Source organism: Dasypus novemcinctus, chromosome 20 (genome assembly GCF_030445035.2).
Source record: "Dasypus novemcinctus isolate mDasNov1 chromosome 20, mDasNov1.1.hap2, whole genome shotgun sequence".
Taxonomy (NCBI): Eukaryota; Metazoa; Chordata; class Mammalia; order Cingulata; family Dasypodidae; genus Dasypus; species Dasypus novemcinctus.
In genome coordinates, this window is record NC_080692.1 from 5,499,482 (window position 1) to 5,519,422 (window position 19,941).

General features: G+C 55.4%; 1 protein-coding gene across 2 annotated transcripts in view; it reads left to right on the top strand.

The window, feature by feature from the left end:
* Window positions 1–719: 719 nt before the first annotated feature.
* Window positions 720–19,941, top strand: part of FAM107B (family with sequence similarity 107 member B) — a 70,387-nt gene continuing 51,165 nt past the window's right edge. Inside the window, exon 1 of one of the 2 annotated variants that reach the window (XM_058282379.2) lies at window positions 720–924. Coding sequence is in view for 1 of the 2 variants with exons in the window: in XM_058282378.1 (XP_058138361.1) it covers window positions 15,810–16,131 (322 nt within the window). In the remaining variant the exon portion in view is untranslated. Of the gene's footprint in view, window positions 925–15,794; window positions 16,132–19,941 lie in introns of those variants that run through there. The other variant, XM_058282378.1, reaches the window with a different exon arrangement.

Below are 19,941 nucleotides of genomic sequence, written 5' to 3' on the forward strand. Positions count from 1 at the left end.
AGGGCGAAGGGGAAGGAAACCGTAAACCTCCCTTCCCTTGATGAGGGGTGGGGCGGGGCCTGGGAAGCGCCCACGTCGCGGGGCTTTAAAGCCCTGGCTTGGCCGTCGCGTGTCCGACGTCCACACATCGGCCTCCTCTCATCCCCCAGTCCTTGTATATTTGTTTCGTGCAGAAACTGGCAGGACTTCAGGGGCGCCGCAGGAAGCCGCCGCGTGCCGGGGGCCGGGGCTGTGCTCGCGTGTGCGCGCGCGGAAACCCACTGCCCTTTCGGGGGCTCAGAGGTGTGCCCAGATGCGCCCACCCGGCAAAACCTCTAGGACTCCGCCCGCGTCCCGAGCGGTCCACACCGCCGCCCCACGTGGACCGGAGTCTGGAATTCCTTCCCCACGCGCCCGCGCCTCAGAGGCCCCGCCCCCGGCCTCGGGCCCCGCCCCGCAGGCCCGCCAGCCCCGCCCCGGCCCGCCCTCGGGCCCCGCCCCCGCCCTCGGGCCCCGCCCCCAGCCTTGGCCTCGCCTTCCCCGGCCCGTCCCCGCCCCCATCCTCGGGCCCCCGCCCCACCCGCCTGGCCCCGCCCCCGTCCTCGGGCCCCGCCCCCAGCCTTGGCCTCGCCCGCCCCGGCCCGCCCCCGCCCCTGGCCCCACCCCCGGCCCCCCGGCCCCGCCCCCGTCCTCGGGCCCCGCCCCAGCCTTGGCCCCGGCCCGCCCCCGCCCCTGGCCCCGCCCCGCCCCGCCCCCGCCCCGCCACTTAACTCGGACGCGCGGCCCGCTGCGAGCAGGAGGCGCTGGAGCCGGACGCGGAGCCGGATCGCCGAGCTGGTCCCGTGCGCCGTCGCTGCCGTCGCCGCCATCCCCGCCGTCCCCGCCGTCCCCGCCATCCCCGCCGGCCGCGGAGCGAGGGCAGCCGCGCCCCTTTGTGCGCGCCAGGTTGGTCGGCCGCCCCCACTCGGCACACAAAGACGGCGGCTCGGGGTGGGGGGCGGCGCGGGAAGCGCCCACCGAGACGCTCCGGCCGGGGCGGGGGCCCGGGGTGCGCGCGCGGCGGGGGTCGTGCAGGCCGGGCCTCCTCCCCGCGGCTTCGGGGCCTGCCCGCCGGCGGCTCCGCCCTCGCCCCGGGCCCCGCACCCCTCGCCGGCTCGCCCCCGGGCGCGCCCCGCACGTCGGGCGTCCGCGCACAAAGCGGGCCGGGGGCGCTCGCCCCGCCGTGCGAGGGCCCGGCGTATTGTCTCCGAAGACCCTGAAAGTAACTTCTCCGCCCGGCACCCACTGCCTGGGGGCCCCAGCGGCCGGGGCGCCCGCGCAGGGGTCCGGGTCGTGTCCCGGTGGTCGCCGGGGCTTCCCGTGGTGCGCACGGCCGGGGCGTGACAGCCCCCGGCCTTCGGGGTGGGTCCCCGTGGGAGGAGGGCGGACAGGCCGCCGTGTCTGCAGCCGGGTTCCAAGGAAGGGGGTACCCTCCCTGCCTCCCCGAGAGCTGCTTGCGGGGACTCGGACTTAACTTGCCACTAAAGGGCAGCGCAGGAAAAGGGCCTTGGCGTTGAGCTCGAGCGGGGCTGGCCAGCGGGACGGCGGTGTTCCCTGGCCGTGCTCCCCCCTTACTTTGGACATTTCACCCATCCCAGCTGCTTAACTTGAAAGAGTGTCTGGGGTGCCATGGTACTAGTGATTTCAACTCGAAAGCTTTTAAGTATAGAATTATATGTTAATTTAAACCAGGAGAGAACAAACAAAAAGTCCCTCTTGCCTGCCTCCCAAGCGCACCCTGGGGTGAAGCATCTTTGCTGGATTTGTGGTTCAGGTGCCGTGGGGTGTGTATGGGACTGCGCGTGGCTTGGTGATTGGATGTTTGCCAGTCCCATCCGTCTAGGACGTGGTAACCGATGGCCACAGTTCTACAGCAGTGTTCGGCCCCCTTCACACACGATGCACGCCGGTATGTTGTTTCGAAATGAATTTGCTTGTAGCTTGGCAAATAACTGTGAAGGACAGAACAGGAAAAACAGAGTACTTTGTGGTGGTGAATTTGGAAAAATGGGCTGAAAGAAAAAGTTTTATGGGCTTCATTCTTCAGCATTCAGGAGTAATTTGGGCTTGACCTTTTTTTTTTTTAAATAGAAATCTTTCCGTTTTTAGAACACTGAAAAAGTAAAATTGTGTGCTGAGCTTCCTGAAAGATATATACTACAAAGGAGTGGTTTTGAGATAAGAAAGCAGGAGCCGTGGTTTTAGAGCTGGGTATATGCTTGCTTCTGAAAAGACTTTGCATTGAAAAAGTAAAACAAGAAGTTTCCCTGTGAGTGGAGTAGCTTGGGTGTGTGTGTTCTGTGATAAAAAGCATCTCAGCTACAGATCTGGCTAGTTTCATCATCACATACCTTTTTTTTTTTTAATTAGAGAAGTTGTGGGTTTACAGAATAAAATTCAGTATTCTGGTATATCACCGTCTTATTAGCACCTTGCATTGGAGTTTGCATTTTTGAAAATTGCTGAAAGCACATTTAAAAAAAGTGCATGATTAACTATCTGGTTTAACATAGCGTTCAGTTTATTTTCCACTTGTAAAAGTTTTGGATGTTAGGCTTCTCTAATAGGTGAAGGAGAAGGAGGTCTTGGAGACACCCATTTAGAGGTAGGCTGATCCCTGGGCTGATGCAAGACTCTTTGAAGCTAGAAGAATTTACGAGAAGGAAGTTGTGGTTAGGCACTTTAAGGTGCCTTTATTTGTTGTTCCTAACAGGTGCAGTAGGGACCTGTGGCTGAGGTATGTAGTCTCCTGTGCCGGTCAGCATTCCTTCTGGAAAAGTGGGACCTTTTCAGAGACGAAAGTCAAGAGAAACTTACATGGGGAATACCAGAATCTTTAAATCTGAGTGTTCAACCTTCCTGTGGCAGATTGTACACTTTTTTTTTTCAAAGATTTTTTATTTATTTCTCTCCCCTTCTCCCTGCCCCATAGTTGTTCTGTTCTGTGTCCATTTGCTGCGTGTTCTTTTTTGTCCGCTTCTGTTGTCAGCGGCACGGGAATCTGTGTTTCTTTTGGTTGCGTCATCTTGTTGTGGCAGCTCTCCGTGTGTGCGGTGCCATTCCTGGGCAGGCTGCACCATCTTTGGCGCTGGGCGGCTCTCCTTACGGGGCACACTCCTTGTGCGTGGGGCTCCCCTACGCGGGGGACGCCCCTGAGTGGCAGGGCACTTCCTGCGCACATCAGCACTGTGCATGGGCCAGCTCCACACCGGTCAAGGAGGCCCGGGGTTTGAACCGCGGACCTCCCATGTGGTAGGCAGATGCCCTAACCACTGGGCCAAGTCCGCTTCCCAGATTGTACACTTTAAGCAGCACAGCTGAGCGGAACTTGAGGCCCCAGTTCATGGTACGTTCTTCTTTACTTCTGTTGCCTCTCAGGGAAGGGAGAAAGTTTGGAGGTGGTTGCATGCTTGGCCCTGCCGTGGCTCCGTGGGATGGTGGGTGGACTGGAGACTCCACCTGGGACGATCCTGTGTCTGGGCTGTAGGAGGGTGGATGCTGCTTCCCATTCATTGATTAGATTTTTAATTGTTTCAGCTGTCACAAGCAAAGGTGGAGAAGACTTGTACTGATTTCCCTTGGGAGAGTGGCTGGGGGGGTGGAAGCCTTTCCCCCTGCCTAAAAGAGGAAACAGAATAGGCTAATAATATGCCTTATTGTTGTTAACATCCACCTGCCCCTGCCTTCTGGAGTTCCCTGTGCAAGTGCTTTAACCCTCATTTGACAAATGAGAAAACGGGCGCGGGGTCGGGCGATGTCTGTATCGGGCATCTGCGGAAGTCCGGCCACGCCGGGGAGTTGTCCCTCCTTGAAGTCTAGAGAAGGAAGCTGTGGGACCGACCCTGGGGTTCTCGCTTGGGCGCACGCTGGGCCGGAAGCCGCCCGGCCGCGGGCAGGTCGGGTGCGCCGCCCTGGGGCGAGTGCCCTCGTGCGGCCTGGGGATGCTCCAGTTCATTTCCTCGGGGACGTTCCTTGTCCCATCTTGGCCTGTTTTTGCTCTTCCTTTTCCAGACAAGCCATTTTTCTTCCTTCTGCCGGGCCTTATCTGTCCCGAGAGCACGGGGCGTGCGGCTGAGGAGGTACGATGCCAGACCCCCCCCCCCCCACCCCGTGCCGGCTCATGGCGCAGGCTGCCACTAGCCGTGGGAGGTCGCGGGGGCCCTTTCCCAGGCCGAGGGGGGCTTTGCTTTCCACGCACCCCTGCACTTCACAGACGTTGGTTTAGTGCTGCAGGGCCCGGCGCTGGCCTGGCATGGGGGGTGCCGGAGGCAGTGAGGACGCGATGGAAAGAGCCGCGCAGGGATGACTGAATCGTGGGTACGTTACGAGCTCGGAGGGCAGCGAAGCGGTTGGTGAATTAAGGTACCCAGAAAACGATGTGAGGCACCGCTGAGGATGGGGATTGGTTCTGGGTGTGCGCGGGCGGGCGGGGGGCGTGCTTTGCCTGGACGGTGGGCTCTGGGACCGGCAGTGCAGCCGAGGATGGGCAGGACGAGGTGTCGGCACACAGCACGGGTCGAGGATGGGCTGGAGACCTCTCGGGTGTTGTGCCCGTGTCCTGGCCAAAGCTCACCCCAGGCCGGGAGGCCAGGAGTTGGGTGGTGGGTGAGGGTCCCGGCCCGCTGGGACGGGCTCCAGGAGGGCCGCTTGGCAAGACATGCGCAGCCGCCGGGGTCCGCTACGGCCGAGAGGGTCTCACAGGGGTTTGCAGGGAAAGCGCGGGAAGGCGTCTCCAAGACCGTTCCTCAGAGCCTGTGCCGGGGGAGGGCGGCCGGGGGCAGACCAGGCAGGGACGCGTGCTCGCCTGGGGGTGACCCTTCCAGAGACTTCCTCAGGGGAAGGCGGATAGCGCAGGGCAGCTTAAAGCGGCCGCTGGTCCACGGTGGCATGTGGGAGAGGTGTTGGGGGGGGGGCGGGGACAGCGGTGCTCCCTGCGCACAGCCGGGCTCGGGTCCACCAGCCAGACCCGAAGGCCAGCTGCTCCCCCACGTCAGGGCCCAAGTGCTGGGGGGGTCTGCTGAGCCCCTGCACCTTCGGGGCTGAGCACGTGTGGTGAGCCCACCAGAGCCCTCCGGGACACGAGAGAAGAGCTGCAGGCGCCAGGCGGCCTGGAGGAGGGCCGCCCCGGGCCGCCGCCCTTCTCCCGCCTCCAGCCGCAGGGCCCGCCCGTGACCCACAGGAGGCTCCAGCCAGCGCGGAGAGGGGCCGCCCTGCGGCAGGTGTGGCTGCGCGGGCCCAGGCTCGACTCAGGCAGCTCCTGGTGTGGTGAACCGAGGCGTGGCTTCCGAGGATGGGGAAGAGACCTGCAGCCCCCGGCAGCGTCCCCAAGGCCTGTTGGTGCTGGCACCTCACTGTGGATGTGTCACTGCGTGGGAAGGGGAGCGCCTGTCTCCTCCCCGCTCGGGAGTGTGGGATCGCCCGCCCCTGGGCTGGAGGCACCCGGGTGCTGGAGGCACTGGGGTGCTGGAGGCGCCCCTGGGCTGGAGGCGCTCTGGGTGCTGGAGGCGCCCCTGGGCTGGAGGCGCTCAGGGTGCTGGAGGTGCCCCTGGGCTGGAGGCGCCTGGGTGCTGGAGGCGCTAGGGGTGCTGGAGGTGCTCGGGGTGCTGGAGGTGCCTGGGTGCTAGAGGCGCTCGGGGTGCTGGAGGCGCCCCTGGTGGGGCGCTCAGGGTGCTGGAGGCGCTCAGAGTGCTGGAGGCTCCTGGGTGCTGGAGGCTCCCGGGTGCTGGAGGCGCCCCTGACTGGGGCGCAGGCTTGCCGTGCTCCCTCCTCCGTCACAGGTTTGGCGTTCCTCGCAGTGTCCAGAGGTGGCGTCCAGGCCGTGGTGACCGCGTCTTCATTACTAGAGGAAGTGCGCACACTCCAGGAGTGTGGACAGACAGTCACACTTCACAAAGCCGTGCGGCTGTGTTGTTAGGTCCTGCCGTGTGAGTCATCGCAGGCGGTGGCGCTGTTAGAACAGCCAGGTCCAGGGCATGGCAAGGCTTTCACTGAGGATGCGTCTGTGTGAAGGGACTTTATCCAGGGTTCTTCCCCCCATTCCTTAATGTCCTTTCATGCAGGTAGAGGGGTGGCCGGGTTCGGCTTTCTTCCCTTTTTTCTCCTTTTGTCCGTGGATGCTCAGGCAGTGCACTGTGCTGGGAAGAGCAAGGCCTAGAGGTCCAAGGGCTCAGAATCCCCAGGCAGGCACCACCGTTAATTAGCCCCGTGGTTTTTAGAAAAATTTCTCTCTCCCCTTTCCCCGCCCCGTTGTCTGCTCTCTGTGTCCATTCGCTGTGTGTTCTTCTGTGTCCGCTTGTATTCTTGTCAGCGGCACAGGAATCTGTGTCTCTTTTTGTTGCATCATCTTGCTGTGTCAGTTCTCTGTGTGTGCAGCACCATTCCTGGGCAGGCTGCACTTTCTTTAGCACTGGGCGGCTCTCCTTACGGGGTGCACTCCTTGCGCGTGGGGCTCCCCTATGCGGGGTACACCCCTGCGTGGCAGGGCACTCCTTGCGCGCATCAGCACTGCTCATGGGCCAGCTCCACACCGGTCAAGGAGGACCGGGACCTCCCATGTGGTCGGCCCTATCCGTTGAGCCACGTCCGCTTCCCTAGCCCCGTGATTTTTGAGCAGGTTGTTTATTTGATTATCACTGTTCTCACCTGTGAGATGGCGCTCACCACTCTCGCTCTTCCCTTTGCCTCCGTCTGGAGATGGATGGAGCCCTGCGTTCCTTACAGCTAGGGTGGCGCCCTGCCCGTGCAGTCCCAGGACGCCCGAGGGTGCTAATGTCAGGCTCCCCCATTAGGGTGCGGAAGACTCCTCTGCACCCCTGGGACGGGGCGTCGTGGAGGTCAGAGGAGATCAAACTTGGAGCTCGGCCGCCTTCCTCAGTTAGCCTGTTGGGCTTCCCCGCTCCCATCTGTGACATGTCACAATAGTTACTTCTGTGACCCGCTGACACCACGTGGGCACTTTCTGCGTGGCAGGCATTGTGCCGGGTGCTTCATGATGCTGGTTTATTTGTTCAGCAGATGTGCTATGAGCATGACTGTGTGCCGGGTGCCATTCCAGATTCCAGGGGGAGAGCCATGGACAGACGGACGCAGTGTCTGGCTGCTTGGACGTATGTGCATCCGGGTGGGATGACATCATGTCCAGGCGAGGACTACGTGGCCCCGGGTGGTGGGCAGTGCTGGGAGGAAGGAGAGTCCAGCTGCGGGGCTGGGGTCTGGCAGGGGAGCAGGGGGCGTTCTGATGTTCCTGGGGGCGGGGAAGCTGGACCCAAGGGAAGCGGGGAGTGGGTGGCCTCCTGGATGTGTCCATGCAGAAGCAGCGGGGACGTGAGTGGAAGGAGGGAGCAGAAGGAGGGGTGCACTGAGGTCCGAGTGGGCTGTGTCTCTGGGGGCTTCGGCTGGTGGGGGCCTGGCCCGGGATTGACCAGGAGGCTCGTGTCTTATAAAGACCCCCCTTCTCTGGCCGTGGACGGGAGCCTGACAGCCGAGGGGCCAGAAGGACGCCGGCGGAGCGCAGGAGACGCAGGTGCCCTCTGCAGTGAGTCCTGTTTTATAGCTTGGAAGGGGAGTTGTGGAGGAGCCAGACGGGCCGGGGCCGCGTTTCCAGGAGGAGCCTGCCGAGCGGTCGGGGGCGCTCTCCATCTCTTGGCTGTACTCCCTGAAATACCGGAATTCATAGTTACGCCACGTTGCCGGGAAAGGCCCTGTGCTTTGGACACGCGTCTGTTTCCGCGCCTGCGGCTTTATTGAGATAAAATTTATGTACCGTACAATTCACCCATTGTAAGCGGATATACAGGGCCGCGATTTTTGGTCGGTTTGTGCGTTTGTGTGACTGTCACCTCTTTGGTTTTAGACTTTGCGGTCAGCTCCGTTCCCACCTGAAGCCCTCGGTCACCTCTGAGCTTTTTTTCTCTGCTGAGCTTTGCTGTCTCTAGAAATTTCCTACAGATGGCATCGTCCGGTGCAGTCTTTCTGTCTGGCTCTGGCGTTCTCCGTGGTCGCCTCGAGCTGTTGGTGCACACGCACCTGCTCTGCGGGAGCCTTCCTCGGCTGGGTCCGGAGGAGGAGCTCGGCGCTGACGGGCATGTGTCCAGGCCACGTGCTTGCAGACGGTGGTCACGGCCTCGGCTCCTCTGCGAGGCACTGCTGGGGCGCCTTCCAGATCCTTCCGTGAGGAAACGCAGGCCCGCCCAGGGTTGGCGAGCTGGGCTCACACACGGGGGGTCTCTGCAGGCTACCCCTGCCCCTCTTCTGGGCTCCCTGTGGCATTCGGAAAGCTTTTGACTCCCATAGCTTCGGAGGGGCCTTCATGTGCCACTTGAACAGGTACATCTCAAGTGGTGGTTTTAAGGGGGGATTTGTATTGAATTTTTATTTTGGAATGATATAGGAAATTACAGTTGCTTCAAGTGATCCATTTAGGAAGTCGTTCCCTGAGGCATACTGTGAAGGTGGCACGAATGATGATTCGGCTATTAGGCAGAGCTTGTATGTGTGAGTTGTTTTAAATTATCATATTTTCCAGAAATCCCATGTTTTAGGCAGTATCCCAAGGCTGTTGGCTTATTAATGGATGGCATTTAATTAGGCATCTTGCATTTTTCAAGTTGTTTATATAATTGTATTAGATATTCTATACTTCTTTTTCTGAAAGTTCTGTATTAAACAGTATTTTTTCCTATCCACATGTAACTCGTATTGGAAGATTTCATATTCTGTATTCCAGAGGAATTCTTTGTTTATTGCCAATATATAGGTAATCCAGCATTTTTGAAAAGATTGTAAACAACTCATTTTTTTCCTTTAGATTATTAAAAAGCTTGCTAAGAGCTGATTATATGATTTTAGCTGTGGTGCATGATAAACTCTTTGGAATAAGGACTAATTTCAAGTCTAGATTTTGCCGTTGTTCTGGTAAGCCACTGTTTACCCATGTCCTGGCTTCTTAACTTTCTAACGTGGAATTCTGCATCGTTCCACTAATTTCTTAAGTACCAGACATTTTTCACTTTTAGGGACTTTTCATTATAGGCCCAATTTACTAGTTAAAAATAGCAAGCAAAAAAGCTGCTTTTTATTTTTGAATACCTGGTTTTAAGAATAAAAAGTGAACAATTATTCCAGTTGAATCTAAAAAGATTTTCTTCTAATCTTTCTTAATGCCTTCACATGGTTGTGACCATAGGGGATGATGCTGATTTTCGAAAGGAGATCAACCAGTGACATGCCAGGCCTTTCAAATTGATGGAAGGTTCCAGAACGATCTGGCTGTGCTGGAGAACTGTTACTAGGGTTTCGGGGCAGAGGTGGAGGCGCGACATAAACAGAGCAGTAAAGAAGCCGTTTCTTCAGTTGCCACTGGACTCTTCTGTGTCTTGTTCCGTGTCCGCCGGGCAGCCCAGCCCAGCGCTCCAGCCACTGACCCCGCGCTGCCGACGTCAGAAGCAATTCCCCTCTTGATTCTTTATCCGCTTCAGATTTGCCTCTGACCAGCAGCAGCCTGGAGGGGAGGGGCTATGACATTTGAAAGTCAACCTGAATAAGCAAAAATAAAATCGCCGGAAGTAAAAATGGATTGCGCTGTACATGTAAGGTTCATATGCTTGACTTTATGTAAGTTTATACGTCTGCTATTTTTTTTTGAAAGATAGACAAAAAAACACAAAGAAACAAAAACAGGACACCTCCTTGGGGCAGTACCGTTTGAGAGTGCAGATTTCAAGTTACCCCTTGGATGATGTTCTCTTTCTTCTTTCCCAGCGTCCCAGATGCCTGCTCGCTTTAAATACTGGTTTCCCTGCCCCTCTGCTCAAACACTGGTCATCTCCGAGCAGCGATTCTGTGCTTTTACACGAATGGGTTGGATGGCGCTTAGAGCTGCTAGACACCTGTTGGCAAAAACGCCGCGGCAGAGGCACCTGTAGGTTTCCTCCTGACGGCCCAAGAGCTGCCCCTCGCCCTGTCCTGCGCCTTGCTGTGTGGGTCTCCGCCACCCGTGGCCTGGCCTCTGCCGCGTGGGCTGTCCTTTCAGCTGGGCGAGGCTGCATGGGCCATCTGAGAGCATCACGCGGCGAGGGACGCAGGACCCTCCCCCATCTCCCTACATCAGTCTTGCCCCTCATGCACCTGGGAACAAGCATGTGGTTTTGGAAACTGTCAGTTAAGGATGTGATGGGCCCAGGAACGGTGCTTGTTTCACGACAGGGGCACTGACTGTTTGCTTGGAAAGAAGCCTGGCTCCAGGATTGCTTTGGAGGGCCTGGGAGGTTAGGACCTGCGGCGGGCACCCTAGGGAATCTCCTGGATTTCTCCTCATGTCTTCAAAGTGGTTGCCATACTCTGGGCCTTGCCTCACGTGGCCAGAAGGTGGGGAGGGAGTGTGTGGGTGGGGAGGGAGTGTGGTGGGCAGTACATGAACCCGTTCTCCCCCTCCTCGCTGTTATCCGGGGGGATGTTGCAGCAGGCCCAGCACGCTGCTTGTCCTTACATCTTAGGGGTGTAAGTGGGTACCAGTCTTGAGACTGGAGGACTGGCAATTCTGGAGTTTGATGTGTGGTCCTGAGCTGCTGCAGCCAGCCTACACCCAGAAGGGGCAGAAGAGAATGAATCAGAGGGAAATGGACCTGGAGCCCTTGGGATCCCTTAGCCTTGAGCCCCCCACTTAGGGGCTGCGGCCTTCCAGTTGTGTGGACCAGTGACTTCTTTAGCATTGTTTATTTAGTTTAAGTTGGGCTTAATGTTATTTAAAGCTGAAATCATCTTGACATATCATCTTAGGATCGAAGAGTTAGGGTAGAACACAGGACAATTGTGTTAAGATTCTAATTTTTAAAATCATTTTAATAGGTATATTTTCAAATATGCGTAGGAATACAGATAAAATATACTGAGCCCCGATTTTCCCATTCCTTAGATTCAGCAATTATCAATGCTTCGCAACACTTGCTTCTTTGAGCACGACCCTTTTTCTTTCTTTTTTTTCTGGGTCACCTTGCTTTGGTATTTTAAAGCAAATCCTTGACATCATGCCATTTATCCCTAAATTTGCCTGTATTTATTTTCTTATGTAACCGCAATACCATCTCATATCTAACAAAATTAATGGAGAGTTACTAATACCAAATATCAGTCTGTATTCAAATTTCCCAGAGTAGCTCAAAGATGGCTTTTAACAGTTGGCTTCTTGGAGCCAGGACCCAAACAAAGTCTACATATTGCTTTTGATTGCTGTGGCTCTTTAGTCTCTCTTAAGTGGAACACCTTCCCCCTTTTCTTCCCATGCTGTTGATTCCTTGAATAAATCAGGTCAGTTGCCTTGCAGTTTGCCCCACCTTCTGGATTTTGCTAATTTGTCTTTTCCTTCCCCTCCCCTTTCCTCCCCTCCCCTCCCCTTCCCCCTTTAAAGCTTGTTCCATCAGTGCCTATATTTCTATAACCTAGAAGTTATAGAAATATAGTATTAGAAGTTAGCACTAAAGCTCGATCAGATTCACATTCAGCTTTTTCGGGGCAAGATTGATTTGTTGGCGGCGTATTATACTTCATGTTGCATCTATCAGGAAAGTGGTTGTCTCGCTTGTAGCGATACTAAGATTGATCACTGGGTTCAAGTGGTGGCAGCTTGACCCTTTCATTGTGAATTTCCCCAACAGCCTTTTTTTCCCCTCGCGCCGTGAACCTGCGTTGATGATGATTGCCTGAATTATTTCATCAGGGGTTGCTGATTCTTCTAGTGAGCTTGTTAGTGAATGTGAGATGAGAAAACTGGTCGGGGTGCCAGGGGAAACTGGCAACAATGATGCAAGTTTGGAATAGCCAGAAAATGAGTGGAGAAAAGCAAAGATTGATTTGGCTTTATCCAGTCATTGTGAGGGCTGCCTGTCTTTAAAGCTGATCACCATAGGCACAATCTAATGAATGTTATTGTGCCGGGGTAATTTTAGTGTAAGGCTTGTTTAACAGCAACGCTGAATTCTGACCACGTACGCTGACTCTGTTGCTTGCATCCCTTGTGTGCCTGTTGATCACCTTAATAGGGCGATTATTCCATAGGTTTATGAGCTGCAAGGCCACGTGATGGGGAGACCACGATAGATGGTCTTTTTCAATAATAGTTTAAAATTTCCTGGCATATGAAGACATTTATGCCCAGATTCAGGTGGGGCCTGGCACAGGAGTTTAGCTGGCGGATGCTCCGTCCCCGCGTCTGATGAGGGGAGAGCTGCAGCGTTGGCAGGCCACGGGGTGGCTGGACTCCACCTCGGCAGGCCTTCCTTGTGCACCCGGGGACCGCACTGGAAAGGGGCATCGTGAAGGAACCCCGCAGGCACAGCCCCCTCAGGAGCTGTGCTTGTGACCGCGTACAGGTGGCTGTGCCCCGCGTGTCACAGAAGAAGAGCTGGAAACCTAAACGAGCTCAGGATCGTAAACGCCGAAGGGATGCAGAGAAGCTGCAGAGATCGAAAGATCAGCTAGTCCAGACTCGGGCTGTGGTGACGGGATCACGGTTCGGAGGTGCTCGGTGGCCTGCCCGGGGCCGCGCGGCTCGTTACGCGGACGCTGGCCTCGTCGCAGCGGCGAGCACTGACGCTTCCTTGGCTGTGTCTTAGGCTGGGCACGCATCACCTGTTTGATCCTTGCAGCAGCCCCGCGATTTCGGACCGTAATTGGCTCTTTTACTGAGGAGGACGCTGAGACAGAGAGACATTTAAGAACTCACGCAGGATCATGCAGAACTTGGAGGCACCCCCTGCAGAGAATGTGCTCTCATCCTCCCAAAGCCTGGCTTTCCAGGCCCACCTGGCCTCCCCCGCCCCTCCTTCCCTCTCCTCCCCTCCCCTGTTTTTATTATGTTTAAATAGCAGCTTTATTTATTTATTCGTTTAGTTATTTTTAAAGTTTCATTGAGATGTATTCACATACCATACAGTCTATCCACAGTGTGTTATCAGTGGCATTTAGTATAATCACAAAGTTGTGCATTCATCACCACAAAAAAATGTTAGAGCAATTTCATTACTCCGAAAAGGAAAATTCCACCCCCCTTAGCAGTCAGCTCTCAATCCCTCTGTCCTCCCCTTTTATTTTTTAACTTCGGTGAACGACCCATGAGCACTGCGTATCCAGGGCCTGCACTATACTCTTAGCCTCTATCTTAATAACAAACCACCTGTTCTCATTCATTATAGATACGGTCAGTGTGCGGCCTATAATAAATATTATTTAAATACTTAGTCCGTTTGCTTGGCTTTTTAGCATTTGAAAGAGCATTTGGGTGTTAGATGATTGGGACTGTTAAGATCAAGGTTTGAACTGATAACTTCTTTCTTTTGATAAATACACCTCAGGCCAAGTCAAAGTTTTAAAGATAATTCCTTCATTCTTAAAAAACAAACAAACACCACCACCTACCCTCAGAATGCACGCAGACACCCCCCTGAGGGCTGGCCGAGGATGGGCCTGGACAGTGCCGGCTCCTGACGAGCCCCCATGCCCCCTCCCCATCGCCCGCCTCCTGGGCGCCAGCAGGGCACGGACGGCGGAGAGTTCACTGGGGCGGACGAGCAGCTTTTGGGAGAGTCGTGTGGGCTGAGAGCAGGAGCGCGGGGAGAGGCCTTGGGCAGCCGTCGCCTCCTGGGACACCTGCCCCCGTTTCCTGGCGCCCCAGTGGATGCCCCCTCTCCATCCTTGCTCCCGAGGAGGTGTGCACTGGCCCGGTTAGCTGTGCTAAGAGCCGCAGGAGGGAGGGGACGGGCAGGCCTGGCGAGGCTGGGGTGCCGTCCACTCGGACTTGGCCTGCGCTTGGCTCACGGGTGCCCTTCAGCAGCGCGTGAGAAACCAGAACGCGCGGACTCTGAGCCGTCTCTCCGCGTGCCCGGAGCCGGGGTTTTCGGGTTGTCCTAGAGGCTTCTCAGTGGAAATCCTCTGTGGATTTCTTGTTCCGTTCTCAGAAACGGGTAGTGGTTAACTCTCCCAAGCCTCCCCGCCCACCCCCGTTTGTCTAGAAGCAGCCAGCGCGGCCCAGAACCAGCTGGACGCGGGCCTCCGGGGAGCCGAAGCCCGGAGCCGCCTCGCTTCCAGGCCTGCCCCGTGTCCCTGCAGGGCTGTCGTCAGCGGGTGCGGGCGCTGGCTGCTGGAGCCCTGCTGATGACGAGCCACGTGCAGGTGAATTCCTTTTTACTCGCGGGTGATTCATTTGACAGTCTTTGAAGACACAGCCCAGCCTTTCTCTGAAGTGTGTCCCTCTGAAATAAAGTCCCAGCAGGCGCTTTCACAGCAGCCCTAGGATGTTCATGCTGGACCAGGCCACGGGGAGCTGGCCACCCTCTTGTTTTGTGGAGGAAACCGGAGCCGGTGACGCCGGGGCGTGCCCAGGTCGCACAGCTGCTTACCCGTCCCGGGCTGCGCTGGCCTCCCGCGGCTGCCGGCATGGCCGTCTCCTTCCCCTGACCTTCCTTGCCTCGCCCTCCCTACGAGCTGGGACTTGCCCCACCGGAGAGCCCAAACCAAGCTTCCTCGTTGCTGGGATGACGATTTTATTGCAGGAAAAGAGTAATTATTTTCAAAGAAAACCCATGCTCTGCTGCCACCCTAAAAAAACTTTGATTTTTAAAAATATGTGTGTGCTAAGGTCTTCTTAAAATCGATAGAAGATTATGAAAACATTAAACATTGGAAGTAGCTATTTATACTATAAACAAAAGCCTAGGTATTTATTTAAAAGCATGAGCCCTCTCTGCTGACAGCCACTGTGTCCACACTTGGATGTCCGTCCCAGGGCTTGGCAACTGGCTGTGATTTAGTAGAGACGAGTTCTTCCTGTGATTGTTGAAGGCCATCTCAGCTCCGTGCCCAGCAAGGCTCTTCAGGTGTATGTTATCACTTATTAGCCTCAACGTCCTAGACCAGAAGGCCCCTGCACCTTAGGCTGGGCAGACTCGGGGGCCTGCCAGGAGCTCCTCGACCCCGGGATCCATGGTTTCTGGTCGCTGCAGTGTTAGCCAGGCGACACAGGTGAAGCCCCGGTGCGGCCTGCACCCGCGGTTCCCAGTGGGGGTGTCCTCAGGATAGGATGCCCTGCCCGACTGTTTTCACTCTCACCCAATGCAGCAGGTCTACTCACAGCCACAGGGGCTCAAAGAGAGTTCGTCCAGGACTGGGGGCGAGTACTGTCTGACCTGTCCCATCCCCACGGCCTCCTGCAGCGGGAGCACTGAGCCAGGCTTATAGCACTAGAATGAAGAGGTGGACCCGGGCGCGGGGAGTGGGGGATCCCAGCTGGAGCTCCGGGGCCCAGCTGGAGGCTGGAGTGTGGGCCCCTGGGCTCGGGTGTGGGTTGCCCAGGGCGAGCAGACGTTGGGAATCTGCGGGCCTGCTGGTTTCTGACCAGCAGAGGAGCAGCCGAGGATGGCAGCAGAGGGAAGGAGACAGTTCATGGGAGGAGGGTGGAGCGGTGGGCCGCAGAGAGGAGGCCGGGCCAGCCCGCTCCTGCGCAGGAGTTGACACTGATGCCCAGGAAGGTTCTGGCCCAGGTGCCTCCTTGCTCGCCATCCTGCCAGCACAGGGGCGGAGTGCTGGGTGAGGGCAGCCCCCTTGTCCCAGGCAGGAGGGATTGGGGTCCGCAGTTCGTGGCAGGGAGCAGCCCTCAGGGCACTTCCGCGGCCCCCTCATTTGCTATCTAAGCGTAATTATTCAGAGAGCCCCATTCGCACTCCAGAGCGATCTGGCTCGACTGATAAATTATCTGCTTATCCTCACTTAGACTTGGCAGCAGATGAGTGTTTGTCGTGTGGATGAACAAAGATCCTCACCAAAGATTTGGCCAAAATAAGTTTCCGTGCTGGGCCCAAAGCTTCTCTGCCGCTTTGGCGCAGCCTGGCCGCCGTCTTTCTCCTGGCTTCTTACTTGATCTCTTCAGCACGTTCTGCATCCCTTTTTTTCCGGAGCGCTTTCCTCTCTTGATTTTGGATGACTCTATTTTGGCAGTGACCGGCCGATGCTGTAAACTTGAACTTAAATTTGCCAGAGAGCCTCATCTTTCACTGAACCCCTTTGCGGGCACATCCCCAGGAGACCGTCCTTCCTTCCCGAGGCGCCCCCAGGCACCGAAGCCCGGTGAGCATGGACAGCGGGAGCAGGAAACGGGAAGAGGGAGAGGACAGGCAGCCACCAGCCTGAGGAGAAGGCCTTTGGGAGGTGGGCTGTGCGGGGGCGGAGGTGGGCGAGGGGTGACTGGGACATGGTGGGTCCTGTTCCCCAGTGGCCAGGAGGCCACCCCGGGCGCGTTTGTCCTCTGCGGTGCGGGCCCTCTCTCCTTTTCAGTACTGGTTGATGCTCGTCCTTGATTTCCGCATGAGCCCTCTTACCTCGGTGCCTGCCTCTCGCAGGGTGGCGGTGTCGTGCTTTGAGGCTGCTGCGCTGATGACGACACGCAGTGAAAGGCACGGGGCTGAGACCGTGGGCGCGTCGCCCGCTGGAAGGGCTCCCACGCTTGGAGCCCGGTGGCCTCGGCCCTGCGTTGTTCCAGAACTGATGGGACACTCTAGGACAGGGGCCCTGTCGTCCTCCAGGGAAGAAGTGCTGCCTAAACAGTCCCGACATCGGGGTCAGACATGGCCTCCCGGGGTCAGGCCCTGAGCGGTCCTTCGTTGGTGGGGCCGGCCCGGGCTCCTTTGTGTCCTCTTCTGCTTGGCCGCTTCTGTCCGTCTTTGCTTTCGACCCAGGAAGTGTCGGTGTCTGGGGCCTGCGCGAGTAGCCAGGAGTTCCTTGTAGACGGCACCGTTTACTTCAGTTTCTCTGTCATTTCGGCCCTGCATTTCCTGAGTTCACCCTCCTGAGGACTTGCCGTGAAACACACACATGTACAACAACAGCAGCAAATCACTGGAGAGAGATGCATTCCCTTTTACTTTACTGAGTGTCTCCAGGCCCAGGATCCCAAGAGGTATCCTGGCTACATCTAGTGGTGTCCTGGTGATGTGAAAGCACAGAAGGCTCTTGTAGCAGGTGGACACCCGCGTGTGTTTGCCTGACGTTGCCGGCTTTGCCTGTAGAGCTTGCTTCAGAGCGAGCTGTGTCCTCCTTCGTGGCAGCTGAGGTTGGCAGGTTGGTGGGGCCAGCCCGCCTTCTTCCTCCACCCCCACCCACTCGTCTTTATGATCTGGGTGGGGTAGGGTGTTGGCCACAACGTCCGGTGATCCCTTTTTAGAAAAACACAACAAATGGAGAGCTATAGGACGCGCTCGTGATCTCCTGTAGATGAAAGAAAAAGTGTAAAAGCAGGGCAGCTGCTGGGTGAGCTCGCATCCTGTTTTCCGACTTCTGTGCTTCTGTCTTTCCTATTGCTCATCGCTAACGAGCAGTAGGTATTCTCCTGCAGTCTCCTAGTTCTGGCTTACACATAGCTCCCTAAAGGTTTCTAACTGTGCCTTAAATAAGACACAGGCTGCCTTATCAGTTAAATGGAAAAGGATACGCCCTTGCCCTTGCCCCTCTCCCTCAGTAATGCCTGCCAAATGGATAGTTTTCACCTTTCCAGTTTCTTTAAAATGAGAATGATTTGTCAGGGTCTGCAGTCACATCCCTCGGGACCTCTTTTAGGGCTGCATTTTACTGGTTTTGTGACCGTAAATAAGGGGTTGCTTGCTTAAGCCTCAGTTTCCTTATCAGTAAAATGGGGATACCAGTGTTAGAGCAGAGCTTTACAGTCAGTGCACCAGCAGTGCATTAGCAAGTACTCAGTAATATGTTAAACGTGCTTATTGTGTTACTGATACCCACTCTCACCTGGATGACCCAGTACCCTCTCTGGAACCACTGGTTCCTGTCTCCTAGAGATATGGTCATGCACACTTTTTAATCAGGATGAGAGCAACTGTTTGAGAATGAGGTGTGCAAATTTGGGGGCAGCAGGAAAGAATATTTGAAATTGGGAGTGTCCCAGAAAACCAAGGTTTCTGTGATATCTTCAGTGGCTGAAGGCAGGGTTTTGTTTTTGTTTTTAAATTTAAATTTAAAGATACTTAGATTCCATAAATGATACATAAAAAATATAGAGGATTCCCATATATCCCACTCCCTACCCCTCCCACACTTTCCAGCATTAACAACATCCTTCATTAATGTGGTACATTCATTACAATTGATGAACCATATTGGAGCATTGCCACTAAGTATAGATTATAGTTAACATTGTGGTTTACACTCTCTCCCACACAATTTTGTAAGTTATGACAAGATATGTAATGGCCTGTATTTGTCATTGCAACATCTTTTAAAAGAGGACAATTCCATTGTCCCAAGAATACTTCTTTCCCTCCCCTCAGAACTTCTGGTGGCCACTGCCTCGACAAGCATGATAAAAGTTCTTTCATTGCTAGAATAACAGTAAATCTATAGTAGAATACCAGTAAGTCTACTCTAGTCCATTGTTCATTCCCCAATCCTGAGGATTCTGGGATGGTGATACCCACCCCACTTTTTGAGAGGGGGCTTAGATCCCATGGGGCAGATGGATGGAATGCTCTTGCTTGCAGTTGTAGACTTTCTCTGTTCCTTGGGTGGTCATTGTCCATCATCATCTCCTTACTAGTTGTCTTGGGTGAGTCCAATGAACTAGAGAGTAGGTGCTGCAACTCTCTTGATATTCAGGGCCCAACTGGCACATGAAAAGCCCAAAGATTTAAGTCTCTTGCACATATACCTATCAACTCTAGTATAACTATAGGTTCAAATAGAAGGGGCGGAAGAGCCATGTGTAGGGAAACCACAACTGAGTCCAACTCTATCACACTGGGGAGCATAAAGTCCAAAGTAGGGCCCATTGGAAGGGTCCCAAACTCCTGAGCTGTCAGCCCTGCCTGTAGTGTCTGGATGTCTTCTAAGCCCTCAGAGTCCCGCTATTTGAGACAATATTTACTATGCCAATTTGAGATCCTGCTGAGACATGCATAAACGTAACCTCTGGAATGACCTCCCAACTCACTGTGAAGTCTCCTAGCCATATAAACTCATTTGTCTTTACCCTTTCCCCCTTTTGGTTAAGGTCTTTTTCCAGTTGGATTGCTAACTGGTGCTTGGTAGTGATCCCTTGGTGTCAGGGAGGCTCATCCCTGGGAGTCATGTCCCATGGGGGGGGGGCGGTGCGCGGGGAGTGGGGAATAGGTAATGCATTTAATAAGCTTAGTTTGGCTTAGAGAGAGGTAAAGGCAAGGTTTTATTCCAAGGTGCCACAACCTGGAGTTTCCAATGCTGGCACAAAGAATATGTTGCTGATTGTGCCAATATTGAAGTGGCCACCATGGGTGGATGTCCTGCCGGCCTGGACACAGTACTGAGGGCCATATTCAGGTCTGTGCAAAATACGGGATCCTGCAGTGATGCCAGTCAGGGGGAGGTATCCGTGGGGCAGTTGGTGGCTCTAGAAGGCTGTGCCAGGTGCTGCTTTAAGTGTCTTCAGACCAGCAGATCCCTGTTATATTTGCAGCACAGGACTCTGAGACATAAACCAACTGTTTTTCCAAGTGCCGGTGTTAGTTGGAAGCTGGTTTTGCCCACTACCTCCCTCACCTCATTCCCACCCCTCTCCCTGGGCACTGGGCACTGGTCCACTGGCCTCTCAGTGGTTTCTCCTGAACAACCCAAGCACATACGTACTGCAGGACCTTTGGGACACTCCCAGGTCCTCTTTGGAAAGCTCCATGGCCCATTAGAAAATAGCCCCCTTGACTTGCTGTACCCTCTTACCCTGCTTTTTTTTTCCCTCCCAGGCACTCAACAGCTGCACTGCAGATAGGTGTGCATGCTTTTTTATTTTTCCATGGCCTGGAGACTCCTTCCCTTTACCCACCACTAGGATGTGAACTCCTTGAAATCAGGGACAGTATTTTGTTGTTGCTGTACTTTGCTGTACTGCTCAGGTGTCAT